This window comes from Danio aesculapii, chromosome 17, assembly GCF_903798145.1.
Source record: "Danio aesculapii chromosome 17, fDanAes4.1, whole genome shotgun sequence".
Lineage (NCBI taxonomy): Eukaryota > Metazoa > Chordata > Actinopteri > Cypriniformes > Danionidae > Danio > Danio aesculapii.
The window spans coordinates 29,107,867-29,124,412 of record NC_079451.1 but is presented as its reverse complement, the minus strand read 5'-3'; the positions used below and the strand labels follow the sequence as shown (position 1 = coordinate 29,124,412).

Here is a 16,546-nt window from a genome sequence, read left to right as displayed (position 1 = left end):
GACAATACCCATGTTTGTGTGGACAGCAGGGCCTAAGGTTGTGACTGAATTTGGTTGTAGTTTTGTGTTTTAACAGCAGGAGTTCATTATTCTTTGTTCACTCAGCACTTTAACTCTGCTCTAGTTTTATTTGAACTCTTTGTAGGATTGGGACCAGTGGGAGATGTTCATTTTACTCTGAGGATTTTGCTACGTATCAAGATGTGTATCAAAAAAGTCTACTTTAAAGTAAAAATATCAGTTAAATGGTTGAATTATGTTTAGATGGGGTATTATGAAATCAGGTGGCTTTGTGGGTAGCACATTCACCTCACAGCAAGAAGGTCGCTGATTCAAGCCTCGTCTGGGTCAGTGTCATTTCTGTGTGGAGTTTGCATGTTCTCCCCGCGTTTGTGAGGGTTTCCTCTGGGTGCTCCGGTTTCCCCCACAAGTCCAAAGACATGTGCTATAGGGTAATTGGGTAAGCTAAATTGTCCGTAGTGTATGTGTGTGAATGAGAGTGTATGGATGTTTCCCAGTGATGGGTTGCAGCTTTAAGGGCATCCACTGCGTAAGACGTGCTGGATAAGCTGGCAGTTTATTCCACTATGGCGACCCCAGATTAATAAAGGAACTAAGCTGAAAAGAAAATGAATGAATAAATTATGAAAGCAAAAATAATTAAACGACCAATAACCTTGATTTATTAACTTATTAACACATTATTCCCTAATCCCCCATGATTTATGTACTTACAAGTTATTTGCCCACCGGCAACAGTTGCTGCTTGAACATTCGACAAAGTGTCCAAAAACTATAGATTCTCTTGAAAGATTTGTTTTATTTGGATGAATATAGAAATCTTCATGATTATGTTGATATACATAAACAAAAATAATTTTAGTATCATGAAAACTGCCTTTATTTGGGAGGGTTTGCATCCTGAAATTAGGGGTAGGAATTTGAAGTCCTCATGTGTCATGAAGTAAATCAATTCCTTTTTTTTCTGTCTTGAAATCTCTTATTTGGTTGTTTGCGTGCATTCATTCATCATTCAATTTGTTTTCGGCTCAGTCCCTTTATTAATCTGGGGTCGCCACAGTGGAATGAACCGCCAACTTATCCAGCACATGTTTTACACAGCGGATGCACTTCCAGCTGCAACCCATCACTGGGAAACATCCATACACTCTCATTCACACACTACTGACAATTTAGTTTAACAAATTCTATATTTGTTAATACCATGTTTTTAGGCTTGTGGGGGAAACTGGAGCACCCGGAGGAAACCCACGCCAACACGGGGAGAACATGCAAACTCCACTCACAAATAAAGGGACTAAGCCAAAAAGAAAATGAATGAATGAAATTACTCATAAAAGGAAAATGACAACTATAAACTTTGGCAACTTTGACTATACTGTCTGACATTGCATCACTGAGATATGCAGTCTCAGCTTGCATCATCAAGGCTGCATCCAGATACTATTGGAGCTGTCTAATAGTATGAAACATGAATGAATGTATTTCGATTTCTCTCAGGTATGCAAATGATCCTTTAATTAAATAAAAGTTTATTTTAAAACATGCACCTATAGGATTCTGCTCTAGATGCCATCTTGTGATTAGGAAATTCATTCAGCAACCAAACTCTCAATGCATTATGGGCATTAGTGCATGGGTTGCGTTATTGAAGTGTATTAAAGGATTGATTCAGTGCACTTCAAATACACTTGTTTTGGACACCACTAAATGGCTGCTCCTTCAAATAGTGCACAATTTAAGGGTATAGGGTGTGATTTCGAATACACACCCACTGTCTTTCAAAGGACAAGCTCTCTGAAACACCCCACCCAAACGTCCTGTTTCAATAACCGATTTCTTGTGGTCTTCAAACCATTCAGCCCTCCATATAAGATGCTAAAGCCCTTTATTAATCCAGTGTATATAAAACACTAGCATATATAAAACACTTCCATATTAATGCACATTTTAAAAACTCTTTAATTAAACACACATGGTGACACGGTGGCTCAGTGGTTAGCACTGTCATCTCACAGCAAGAAGGTCGCAGGTTCAAGTCCCAGCTGGACCAGTTGACATTTCTATGTGGAGTTTGCATGTTCTCCCTGGGTTCGGGTTTCATGCGGGTGCTCTGGTTTCCCTCACAGTGAAAAGCCGTGGTACATGTGAATTGAATCATTTAAATTGGTCGTAGTGTATGTGTGTCAATGAGTGTGTATGGACGTTTCCCAGTACTGGGATGAAGCTGGAAGAGCATCTGCTGTGTAAAACATATGCTGGATAAGTTAGCGGTTCATTCCGCTGTGGCGACCTCTGATTAATAAAGGGACTAAGCCTAAAAGAAAATGAATGAATCTCAGTACTTCATTGATGGGCAAGGAAAGTGTTTGGGACAAAGGTTGGGAAACACAGGCACAATATTTAGGTAAATAGGTGAGTGTGTCCTGTCCTAACCCAAAGTAGGTCTCCCTACCTCCAGGGTCTTATTTTACAGATGCTTCATCCCTAAGAAAATCCACACCAGGTACTCGAAGTAACCTTTTCAGCACTGCAGCTAGCAGATTTAAATAGGGTTACCTAGAACATACTGGATCTAATGCTCTCATCATCCATACTAAATCTAATTGGGAATCCCCTAAATCCATTTGGGAATGCCTACGGCCCTCCTCCATAAATCCTTTCAGCATCTGAGGAGTTATTCTGCCGGAGCAGATTTTAGGACTGGTGTTCTAGGACACATTATTATAGGTAGATTCGGGCCATGACCTCATGTAGTCTGATTATGAACTGCTCTTTCCATCATGCCGGAAAGAAAGTTTCCTGACTACATGAGTTATTGTTAAGTCAAGTCATATTTGCATAATCTTTTTTTTCCCATGGTGACTTGTGGGTTGTGCACTGGTGACCTGCAGATGGCGACAGAGCATTGAAATAAAGTCTGGTTAGGCCATTCCTCTGTTTAATGTCACTTTTGCCCTTGTTTTAGAGAACAGAGAGCGAGCTGGATGTAGTCACACTGGGAGCATTAAAATATACTTTAAAAAGCAGACACATGGTCACAATTATGTAATCACAGTACAAAGATTTAATTAAAACGGATAATGTACAGATATCTCAGTGATGTTATATTGCGTTTGTTAAATCTTTAATAAAATGATGTTATTGATTATTGTCTTATAATAAAATAAATATTTCTTTGCCCTAGTATGCAAAGACTTTCTGTCCCCCTAATATGATCCCAAAATGTTAAATCTGTTCTTGAGAGGATAAAAATGTAATAAGTAAACTTAAATGATTTTGGTCTTGAGAAGTTTGGGGTCAGTAAGATTCTTTTTTTAAAGTCATATGAAAATAATGTTATAAAAAATATTCAACAAGCAATTCATTGAAAAAAGTAAAGACCTTTTGTTATATAAAATATTAATATTTAAGCAAACGCTGTTCTTTTTGATCCTTCTGGAATAAAAATATCATCATATTAATATGTTTTTTTTGTCAGAAGAATATATTATATTTCAATTCTAAAAGAAAATGTCAAATTGTTTTAATACGTCACAATATTAAAATATATACTGCATTTTAAAAACTCTTACAGACCCCAAAACCTTTGAACAGTACAGTAATTGCTTCATTCAATTTACTAATTTTTCACTGTAATGCATGAAAGGCACATTTCATAATGCAAGGTAATAATCTCTTTGGGATTGTTAGTCAAGGCACATCAGTTTAAATTTCACAGTTGAGAAAACACATTTGTATTAAAAAACTATGCTGTAGTAAAACAATTCTTCAATTCTTCTTGGCTACCAGCTTGTCGTAAATGTGCACCTTCATATGTCAATGCCTTGAAGTAGTTTAGTGCTTCTGTTTTGCTCTGAGGTCTTCGGTGTGTTGTGTTTCCGCATGTTTCATCACTGGACTTTCTGTAGGGAAGTGTAATACTCTGTGAGAACCTTCCAGGCTTTAGGGGCCATGAAGCCATCAGGAGGGTTTTCTCCACTGCGGGCAAGCTTGCGCATCTTGGTCCCAGAGATGAACTCAAACTCAGCATGTCTGAATTGTTAAAATACAAAAAAAATCCAATTCTTATTCACCCAAAATCAAATATTCTCAGGCCATACTTTTTTGTTATTCATTTGAACTTTAAGTACAAACATTAAATAAGATTAAGGACGATTTCTAGCTCAAACTTTTTAGCCATGGTTCATAAAAGCTAAATGTATCATTATTTAGCATCATTGTTTTAACATGGCTTAATAATAAAATAATTAGTTCATTTCAACAATTACAAAATCACTATACAAATCAAGCATCTGTTAATATTATTTTACTGAACTGAGCTAACATGAACTAAATGAACAGTTGTATTTTATTTAACTAACTTTATTAAAGGTTTCTGTAACAAATGCAATGCATATTGTTTATTAATGTAAGTTCATAAATTAACTAATGTTATGTGTTGAAAGCAGCCAGTCTTTCACACTTCTGAATCAACTATGTTTACATGCAGTAATTTAATCATTTTGATTCATCTTTTTGTTTATGTTGCTGGTTATTGTGAAAAAGCCTTTTAATCTCCTCACTATGGTACCGGAATTTTCCTGAACGCATGGATTCAGATAATAAAATGAGATGCAGAGCCATTCATCTTTTCCCGCTAATTTCTTGTGAAATACTGGAAATGTTTTTTATTATTATTTATTTATTTAATTTGTATTCATCTTATAAATTATTTAATTAATATGCACAATGAATCTAACTGCCATTCCTTTTAGCACCAAAAGGAAAATATTGTTTAATTATTTTTGACAGAGATATATGAATGTAGGCATAATGGATAATAATAAATGGATATTATAATTACCAAAAACTAAACCATAAAATCAAAGCCATTTTGCCAAATAAAATGTTTACATGCCTAAAATAGGTATAAAATAATTTAACATAGTTTATGTATCTAAACAATTTATTTGACAAAAAAGGGTTTACATATATATATATATATATATATATATATATATATATATATATATATATATATATATATATATATATATATATATATATATATATATATATAATATTACATAAAATAATATAAATATATGGAATAATTTAACATATGAAGAGTTTAATGTGAAATAACTAAACATAAACACAGGAGGTTGAGAAAAATGCTAACTTCAGAAGAAAATTTCAGATGCCACTTAGAAGTAACTCTTCATAGATTGTTTAATTTGCTAAATTATTTAAATAGTTTATTTTAAATTGTAAATAAGTTTAATTTACTAAAATAGCAAAAGTTTATAAAACTATAATAAATCATACAATATTTAATAAATAATATTAATAATATAATAATTAATAAAAGACAAAAAAGATAAAAAAGTACTATAAAATTACCATAATAACTCAATAAAAAACATATAAAACTTTTAATCTTTAATAATTACAACAATATCTTAGTGATGTCAAAATAATAAAGAAAGTTAAACAGTATTTAGCATATTTTTAAAAATATGTTTAATACTGCTAAACATCATGCTCTTCAGTCTCACCTGTCTTTGTCATAAAAGTCCATAGCCCTCTTGGTCTTGTTGTATGCAGCTACTCTGAAGGGAATAATCTCCACAGAGTTGAGTCCAGGAGCCATGGACAGAACTTTAGCACCATGAGACGGTTCATACAAGTCGAGTCCCGACTCAGGATGAGGCATCCCAGCAGGATCACGACCCACAATGTAGAAATTGCAGCCTGCCACCATCCTTGCCCGGCAGTGCCACTGAACCTGAAAGACACGCCAACCAGATAAGCTAACAACTGTGTGTCTAAGGTTAGAACTTCCTAAAAAAACTAATGAAAAAAATGTCCAAGTACCTCAGTAGGCCCAGCATACATCATAGGCGAGGGAAAGATGGCCACAATGGAGGATTTAGGGTCTAAAACGCCGTCCTCCATCACAGCCGCATGCTGTTTCATCCTCCATTCCAGAGGCACATCATCATCTTTAGTCCAGCCACCCAATGGATGCAAAAGCAGCACAGGCCTTCGATACCCACGATCATTTATTCTTCGACGAGTGTCCGTCATTAGCAGAGCATGGCCATTGTGCACCGGGTTCCTCAACTGAAAAGCGAACACAGCGTCTGGGGAAGAAAACAGAATTGATTACAGTTTGGGCTGTAACTTGTAGTACAAAGTATATTACATTCCTCAAGAGGGCGCTATAAAGCCAGATATCCAAGACACTCGTGAAGTATGTTGTTTGTCATTTTTAAATTGTCATCAGCCAATGAATGTTTGACATGTAGTAAAATAAGGAAATTAATACTTTTTGGCCGCACCCTTCCAAATACCTGCTTGTTAATGACATTTTTTTGTAATCCAAATTCTTTTGGTCACAAAGTGTGAGCTTTATTACACATCAATGTTATCGCATTATAATATTTTGGGTTCATTTCATACACAGCCAATAATCACGAAGCAACATCTCACAGCCAGAATTTCTTGACATGAGGAACCTGACTAGCCACATTTTTTCATTGGCATTTTCTTAAGACATTTAAAGCTTTATTGTCAACAGGAGATCACTACACAGATCATCATGTCACTGCAGCAGCTTGCGACAAAGACAAACAAAAAAACAAGAACTTTCTTGTTTGTCTATAAACATGTACACACTAATTTTATGCAAAGCATACTACGGTAAATTTGGCTCTGACTTTCTATAACACATGAAATAAATGCGTGTGCAATGTTCAGGTTAAGAGCTCTCCTGTATTGTAATGTAAATGTTACAATGTAAAAAATACTAAAGATAGTACCTAGAAGGGCTGCATTGTAAATCAACATAAAACTGCACTTCTGATTGAGCAAAAGCTGTAATTGTCATGCACATCTTGTCAGGGTAACACAGTTGTGCAATCAGTAGTAAATTTTCCCAGAAACACAAAAGCAGCAAATACGCTAATATAATCATGCAACCTGAACGAAACATGCTGGAGATTAACTGCTGAGAACAGAACTGGCTTTACTGATAAATGCGCATGACAATTAACTTAGTTTTATTGTGCATCCCTAGTAGAGCGCACTCCCGCATTGCAGTTTTCAATTTCATCTGTTAACATGATGCTGGTGAATTTCAGAGCTTATATATCCATAATGCTATGATCAGATGTTTTCCTTAATGCTGTGTTCCTTCTGCTGTCGTTTTTTATTTGTTTATTAAAAGAAAAGCCTGCAACACGTATACAAATTCATCAAAACATTAAACAGTGTCCGCATGTTCGTTAACAGTATATGTTGCTTCAAAATTATTTAAATTTTTTGTTATTTTTAATTTAAAAAAACCTTTGTCGTGAACATATCAGGGCACTAAATCATGTTCTGTCTCTTGTCCTTATGTGTACTCAGTAATAAGTAATAGGTTGCTGCAGGTCTCTTTAACAACCACCAGTGTCGCTAAAAACAATCGTGTTCAATATTTCCATTTACCTGCTTTCATCTCTTTAAAACGCTGCTTCAGCTCCCGTGGAGTGAGACGATACTGATCCAACCCATCGTTCCATTTGATTCGCTCCAAAACCTCCAGATCACCCCCTACCAGCCAATCACCGCTTTCCAAAACCATCTGTTCACAGGCAAACGGTTAAAGCATTGATGAATTATAACAACTGACCACAGCAACAGCATTATTATGATTGTTTAACAATATACATTTTATTATTTATCATAAATATTATTGAATATCTTGAGATATACAGTTAAATTTAGAATTATTAGCCCCATGTTCATTTTTTTCCCAAATTTCTGTTTAACTGAGAGATTTTTTTCAGCACATTTCTAAATATAATAGTTTTAATAACTAATTTCTAATAACTGATTTGTTTTATCTTTGCCATGATGACAGTAAATAATATTTGACTAGATATTTTTCAAGACACTTCTAAACAGCTTAAAGTGACATTTAAAGGCTTAACTAGGTCAATGAGGCAGTTTAAGGTAATTAGGCAAGTCTTTGTATAATGATGGTTTGTTCTGTAGACTATCGAAAAAATTGCTTAACAGGGCTAAAAAATTTTACTTTAAAATGGCGTTTAAAAAATTAAAAACTGCTTTTATTCTAGCCAAAATAGAACAAATGAGACTTTCTCCAGGAGAAAAAATATTATCAGACATACTGTGAAAATTTCCTTGCTCTGTTAAACATCATTTGGGAAATATTTTTAAAAAGTTAAAAGGGGGGCTAATAATTCTGACTTCAACTGTATATGCAGATAGAAATCATTAAACAGTATTGAACTGAGACTTCTGAAAAGTTTCTTTAATACGTTTATTTGATTTGTTATGCTTTTATAATCATTGCAATGACAGAAATGTCTTTAGTACCTTTATATAAGGGTGTTTGTGGCAGGTTGTCCCCCACTGGCGAGCACAGCGCTCTTCCTTTCGATGCTCGTAGAACTCAGGGTTGCGTAAGATGGCGATGGGTTTTTCCTGGTACTTCAGAGCCACAGCTGCGGTGCCTTGTAGACGGTCTTTAATCTCAGTGGCAACAGGAAGGACAATGGGCACAGAGAGATTGATGGCACCACCTACATTTAAAGAGAAGCCGCTTAATTTACACGTATTAGGAATAAATATGAAGAGATTTATTATTTACAGTTAGAATATTTATTATTATTTATATTTCTGTTCATTTATAGATCATCATTTACTCTCCCTTTACTTGTCGCAAACATGTTTGAGTTTCATTTTTCTGTTAAACACAAAATAAGACATTTTGAAAAATGTTGTAAAACATGCAACCACTCACTACTACAGTATTTGATTTTATGGGTGTCAAAGCTTAAAAGTATTCATCTTTCTTTAAAATTCATATTTTTTGTGTAAGAAGAAAGAAACGTATTAGGGTTCAGGCCCATAACCTGCCTATATAAAGGGGGGGTTCTTTTTTCTCAAAAAGTGGACCTCTTTGCAGAGGTTCAAGGTTCAAATACTACATTTTAGTGACATTTTATGCACTGATTTGTGCTGGATTAGCTTTTCAGATGGTTATCATTACCACACTTGTTCATGCAACAATAATACTTCCAATTTTTTTATCAAAGTGCTTATCATACTATTTTATGTTTCCAAAAAATTATGTTTATTTACAAATATGCATTTAAACTGTAAGTTATTACAGTTTATGTATAATATAATGAGATTAGAATTTTAGAAATATAAAAAGTACTTATTTTTAAATGCTAATTTATTATCATCCATCATAAAAAACAAACAACACAACACAAACATGGGGATCTGTTAAAACTTGTTTTAAATTAAAAACTGTACCCTATAGGCAAATAACAAACTAGCCAGCTCATTTCTTCTGTCAGAATTTGTCCATTTAAATAATAAAATACTTTTTTATTGGTTATTTTATTGGTTATTCTTCTTAAAGTCTTCATCTATTGGTTATTTTCACAAATTATGATGGCATCCTGTCAAAAATGGCACTATTAAGCTAATATCGGGGCCAAATTCTGTACTTTGTTAAAAGGGCGGTCGATCTAGGCCTGGGTTTATAACCAATTGAGGGTGAGTAAATAGAGGGATAATTTTCTTTTTTGGCTGAACTATACTTTTAAGGGGAAATTTTTTTTTTTTTTAATGTATCAGTAGCTAATAATACTTTTGATCTAAATCAGTTATAATGTTAAATACATTTAGTGGAGCTAACATTCTAACTCACCTTCATTGTAATCGCTTACATGCAATAGAAAACACTTTGAAAATGTAGCCTCCTCCCCTGACCGATGTTTGCTGACCAACCCAATTATACTAAACAAAGCGTATGAGTTTCACATCATTGCATCATTCTGTCTCCTGAAAGCAGCTTCGGTGCTGGCACCTGCTATTTTATGCATGAAGCATCTTCTAAATAGGCTTAGATCAGCCTTCTGCTGCTGGTATTTACAGTATACAATTGCCAACATTGATTAACCTGACTTGGTTTAATTGCTTTATTTAAAGCATGGCAGTTTGAGACGTATATAATAAAGTAATAAATGTATGCGCTTGTATGCTACCTTCCAGAAGGGTGTCGAAATGAATGGCTTGGAGGTATTCTCTCTCCCTCATGAAGCCCTTCAGAGGACTGGCCCATCCTTCAGCCAACACCTGCACCCACTGTAAGTCCAACTGCACACACAAATACAAAAATATGAGTATACAAATGGAAAGGTTAAGCTAATATTATATTGTTCAAAAAGTCTGTTAAGATGGATTGTCAGATAGAAGTTCATCCTTTTTCTCTACATTCAATTTAATAAAACCGAAATATGGTCAGCGCCAATGGCGCAGTGGTTAGTGCGTTGACACATGGCACTCTGGTGTTCACGGCATCCCGAGTTCAATTCCCACCTCGAGGTCTTGTGCCGATCCTGCCCCTTTCTCTGTTCCCCATACATTTCTGTCTATAATCTCAACTGTCCTGTCAATCCGCTTGTTAAGTCATGACGTATGGAATACTGTTTTCGGGTCCAAGCTGCTAATCATTTGAATTGAGAAAATATTTGTTTATGACCCCTTTTTAGTCACACATTAAAGTAAATTTTATATAAAATCATAGTGTACACATCAGTCTCTGGACTGGCTGCATCACAGATTCCAAAATATTAACAATTTATAAAAAATGTATCACTTTCTGACCTTCTGATATTACCCAACAGGCACACATCATCATAAGACGTTAATATTAGGTTAGATTTTTATTGTGACGTCAGGTGACCAAAATTCAATGTTTAGCCAGCCTCTAAGCACAACGTTATTTTGATGTCCAATGATGACGTCAAATTATGTTGATATTTGGTTGATTTTAGGTTGTGTTGGAAAGTGACCAAAACATCTGATGGATGTCATAGTGGTAACGTCCACACAACGTCAAGGTGTAACATGATTAGAAATTGATATTTGGTTGATTTTAGGTTGGATGTTGGACATTGACGTCGACCCGATGTAGGGTTCTGATGTCAACCTGATTTTCATTTAATTTCCAAACAAAATCCAACGTCCCTAAGACATTGGGATACGTAAGGGTGACGTCCTGTGCCTGCAGGGTAGACATATATATATATATATATATATATATATATATATATATATATATATATATATATATATATATATATATATATATATATATATATATATATATATATATATATATATATATTCAATATGTATGCTCGATTATTATTATTTGTTGAGTCTCCCCATATCATACCTGTAAACCCTCCCGTTTTTTCCAGGATTCTCTCATATTTTACAGTTCTATCCTGCTATTACCCCTTAAAGGTATTTTCCTGTATTTCTCCCGTACTTCTCCCGTACTTTAGTCTTTCTCTGAAGGGTGGCAATAAACATTAAAGAGCCAATCCTCCTTATATACAACCCATACCACCGAACCACCAGGGGCCGCCCCTTGCTCTTAAATGCGAGTCTGTTCCTGTTTCATTGTATTTAGGTATGAAAACTCTTTGAAATACGTTTCATGATAAGTTTTATGTATCAGTAGCTATTAATACTATTTATCTAAATCAGTTATAATGTTAAATACATTTAGTGGAGCTAACATTCTAACTAACCTTCATTGTAATCGCTTACATGCAATAGAAAACACTTTGAAAATGTAGCCTCCTGCCCTGACCAATTTCTCTGAAGGGTGGCAATAAACATTAAAGAGCTGATCCTCCTTATATACAACCCATACCACCGAACCACCAGGGGCCGCCCCTTGCTCTTAAATATGAGTCTATTCCGGTTTTGTTTTATTTAGGCATGAAAACTCTTTGAAATACATATAAAAATGGCGAGATTCCATTTCCTTTTCATTACAGGTGTCGTCGCCCCTCCTAAGCAATCCTCAAAACAGTTATATAGTGGTGCGTGACCGTCAGCTGACGCGCTCCATAGTGATAAATAAATGCTGTTTCCCGAACAGATTCTATACATGTGATTTGAAGCGGAGAGAAAGTCTGGGTTTTGGGTGCGTGTTTGAACAGACATGTACACATAATAATAATAACATCTAAAGATGTCGATATTGGTGGGGTTTTTTTCCAAACACAACTAATTTTGTCCTAAATGAACAAGCTTAAAAAGCTAGGAAAGCAATCAATTGGTAACATCCCTTATTATGGTGGGCATATCCCTTATTTTCACATCCCAGTGTTGACAGGTATGCCCCATACAGTTTGATATACGCTTGGACCCGGAAGCCGCTTCGCGTGACGTCACACTTAACAAGCGGATTAAAGGTGAAAATCCTGAAAAAAATGTAAATGTGAAGATTATTCTCCTGCAACATGGACGGTAGTAACAGTAGTATTGTTGTTTTTGATGTCTTTATTATTTGATTTTTTGTTGTTTCTTTTCATACCTAAAAAGAACTACCTGTTCACAATCAATTTACATGTGGAAGCTGCAAGTACATTTTGTTTTTTCTACTCTTTTGTTGTTGTTATTTCATATTTTAATAGAACTACCTGTTCACAATTCAAAGCACATTTGGAAGCTACATGTACATTTTGATTTTTGTACTCTATTGTTGTTGTTTTTTTTCATACTTTAAAAGAACTACCTGTTCACAATTCAAAGAACATGTGGAAGCTGTATGTACCCTGTAAGCACTGTTGGAATGTCTGGCTTGTATGCATAACTAATGTGGCAGACAATCAGGGACCAAAATCTTTTAAACAAAATGCATCAAGTTTGATCATGTCGACACATACAGTTTGTCCATTATTAATACGCATAATGTATGATGTTTGTATTCGTATATACTAACATATCACTCCATTACATAATTAAATATACGGTCACACATTAATTTGATGGTCCGTTTGTTGAATTTAAGTTACGTTGCATCTACATGTTAACTAATTCTCATTAGATTATAAGTAGACTGTTAGGTTGGGGTAGGGTTAGTATAAGTTGATATGTACTTGCAAAGTTTTTATAGTCAGTTAAATGTCTGTTGAAGGAGCAGTATCAGCAGATATTAAGCAGACAGTCTACTAATACTCAAAAGGACCATCAAAATAAAGTGTTACCAAATATAGCCTAAATTTATACAGCAATTTCATTGATTGTTGTGCTTGTTGAAGCAATGAGAACGTTTACCAATAATGCCAATAATCTGATTTTAATACAGACAGTACTCTGATTTAAGACAATACTCTGATCAAGAGTCTACCATGTAAACAGCGTTTTTTGATTAATTTAATCGTATTAAGGTCATAATCGAACTAAACAGAAATCGGAATAAAACATGTGGAGTATTCTGATTTTAGTCGCATTATTGAAGTGCAGCACAGACATGTAAATACCGCAATCAACCTATTACTATTGTGTAGGACTTTCGCTGCATTTTTCGACAGGATAGTCTACACACACATGCTGTTTGACACTATTCTCTGCACCTACTGACCCAGTGAAGGACCACAGACACCTGCCTCATAATTTTCTCCCATACAGCATGCGGTATCAAATTTCACTAAAACAACACTCTTCCGCCAGTTCATACTCGCATCCAATATCACATTTGTCATGGGACCATGCATGAAATGTTCCTGAATCAAAGTGAAAGTGTCAAACTGCAGTTAAGGTCGACAAATTAAAAATGAAACACCCGAAATTACATGAAACTTCGAAGGAAACGTGGATAGGGCGGTGATGCAATGACATTAATCAAATTATGTGCTATAACATGAAAGGAACATTCAAAAAAGCACCTAATGTAAACACCTTAATCATATTTTTGTCTCATTCAGATTAAGACAAATAATTTGATTACTGATGTCCATGTAAACGTAGTCATTAAAAGACTTTTGGTCCCAATAGCCTTCCACACAGAATGGCTGACTGTAGATTAAATTTGTGGTCCACTATCCTATCACTATCCACTATCCACTAGCCATCAGAGTTAAAAGTCTTTAAATAGATGTGTGAAATTTGATCACTGTATTGTATTTTTACAAGCAAAGATGTGTTTGGTGTGATTGAGCCCTTATGGTGGCAATTTTTAATGTTTTGTTTTAATATCATGCAGTACATGCAGGTATACCATCATAACCTTCACAAATAAATATGATGTTTATGTATATCCTGATTTACTATTGGAGTGGATATGCAATATAGTCTCAAACACACCACTTTTTATTGACTGTTGTGCTTGTTGACAATGTCACAGATGACACTGACATGCAAAATTTTTCATGAGTTTAATAAAAAAAAAATTGGCCATAATTGCCTTCCATACAGTAGAGCTGGCTAATCACACACATACACTACACCAGTGCTTCTCAACCACGTTCCTGGAGGCCCACCAACACTGCATGTTTTGAATGTCTCCTTTGTCTGTCACACAGTCTCTGCTAACAAGCTGATGATCTAAACCAGGTGTGTTTGATTAAGGAGACTTGGAAAATTTGCAGAGCTGGTGGTCCTCCAAGAACATGGTTGAGAAACACTGCACTACACTATACAAAGCAGCAAACAAACAAACATAACGTCTCAAATACAATGATTTCATTCACTGTTGTACTTAATGTCATGGTCAAGTTATGTGTGTTGTCACAATCTAATTTTACATTTTGTTAAAATACTTTTGGCCCCAATGGCCTTCCATACTGCACACATACTTTTATGTACACAAAAATTGGGTGTGTTGCCACAATCTAATTTCACATTTCGTTAAAAGACTTTTGGCCCCAATGGCCTTCCATATTTCACACATACACTTCATGAACACTCCACAACCGAAATATACTTTGGGTTTAAAGAACAACATTCAACTCGTACTTGCCATTTGCTGTAGGTCTCTGGAATAAATTAGCATAGTAATTAGGGAGCAGCACACTGTTCATGGGCTGATAAAGCAGTGTGTCATCCTGTCAATAATTCACTTGTATTTATGAAGGCATGAACATGAGCGGTTGTGGCCTTGAGCAGTAATGCTGCTGGTTACCTTGGTGATGCTGATAGAGGGCAGGGAGTTGGCGTCTGCCTGTGCCAGCTTGAGTTTGTTCTCTGGCACAAAGAGTTCATTAATCTCTTCCACTACTCCACTGGGAATGATGCTCTGAGAAAGAGAGATAGAGAAATAGAGAGAGGGTTGTCAAAGGGTTGAATGAAAAAGGTGTGTGAACAGAAAAAGATGGAAGTGACCTGTATCTTCCATCCAGTCACATGTGCAGCTGTTTCCTTAAAGAGTGTAACTGTGATATTGTCAATGTAACAGAAGACAACATGTTTTAGGTGAATAAAAACTAATATGTTTTTATAATACATATTTTTGTCTTATTTTAAGCTTGAAAAAGTCTGTATTACTTGAAATTATCCTAATATCTCCTCTAAGCCCCATTCTAATTTTCTTTGCCCTTTTTTGTTTGTTTAGTTTATTTTTTCAAGTTTATGAGGGGTAAATTTGTCTTTTTTTGTGCTACTGTAGTAGTTGGTTGTGTATGCCACATGTATTTATTTATTGAATCATTCATTCTTTAATCCATCCATCCATCCATCCATCCATCCATCTATCCATTTATTTATTTATTCATTCATCCATCTATTTATTTATTTATTTATTCATTCATTTATTTATTTATTTATTTATTTCGCCATCCATTTATTTATTTATTTAATTATTCGTCCATCTATTTATTTATCCATCTATTTGTTTATTTATTTAATCATCCATCTATTTATTTATCCAACTATTTATTTATTTGTTTGTTTATTTATTTATTTATTTAATTATTCATCCATCTATCCATTTATCTATCCATTTATCCATCTATCTATCCGTCCGTCCGTCCATCCATCCATCCATCTATTTATTTATTTATTTATTTATTTATTTATTTATTTATTTATTTATTTATTTATTTATTTATTTATCCATCTATTCATTTATTCATTTATTTCATTACTTATTTATTTATTGATTCATCTATTTATTTATTTATCTATCCATCTATATTTGTTTATTTAACTATTCATTCATCCATCTATTTATTTATTTATTTATCCATCTATTTATTTATTTATCCATCTATTTATTTATTTAACTATTCATCCATCTATTTATTTATTTATTTATTTATCCATCTATTTATTTATTTAACTATTCATCCATCTATTTATTTATTTATTTATCCATCTATTTATTTATTTAATTATTCATTCATCCATCTATTTATTTATTTATCCATCCATCCATTTATTTGTTTATTTAACTATTCATTCATCCATCTATTTATTTATTTATCCATCTATTTATTTATTTAACTATTCATCCATCTATTTATTTATTCATTTATTTATTTACTTATTTATTAATTCATCCATCTGTTTATTTATTTATCCATCTATTTATTTATTTATTCATTCATTCATCTATTTATTTATTTATTTATTTATCCATATATTTATTTATTTTACTATTCATCCATCTATTTATCTATCCATCCATCCATCCATCCATCCATCTATTTATTTA

The 16,546-nt window shown here is 34.0% G+C and overlaps 1 protein-coding gene across 1 annotated transcript in view; it reads right to left on the bottom strand.

Annotated features, from left to right (window-relative positions):
- Positions 1 to 3,065: 3,065 nt before the first annotated feature.
- The window catches only part of papss2a (3'-phosphoadenosine 5'-phosphosulfate synthase 2a), a 30,941-nt gene continuing 17,460 nt past the window's right edge, over positions 3,066 to 16,546 (bottom strand). Inside the window, exons 6-12 of the mRNA XM_056476888.1 lie at positions 15,017 to 15,130; positions 10,077 to 10,188; positions 8,392 to 8,597; positions 7,498 to 7,633; positions 5,881 to 6,149; positions 5,562 to 5,791; positions 3,066 to 4,056 (exon numbers count right to left, since the gene is read on the bottom strand). Of these exons, the coding sequence (XP_056332863.1) occupies positions 3,915 to 4,056; positions 5,562 to 5,791; positions 5,881 to 6,149; positions 7,498 to 7,633; positions 8,392 to 8,597; positions 10,077 to 10,188; positions 15,017 to 15,130 (1,209 nt within the window). The 3' untranslated portion in view covers positions 3,066 to 3,914. The remainder of the gene's footprint in view (positions 4,057 to 5,561; positions 5,792 to 5,880; positions 6,150 to 7,497; positions 7,634 to 8,391; positions 8,598 to 10,076; positions 10,189 to 15,016; positions 15,131 to 16,546) is intronic.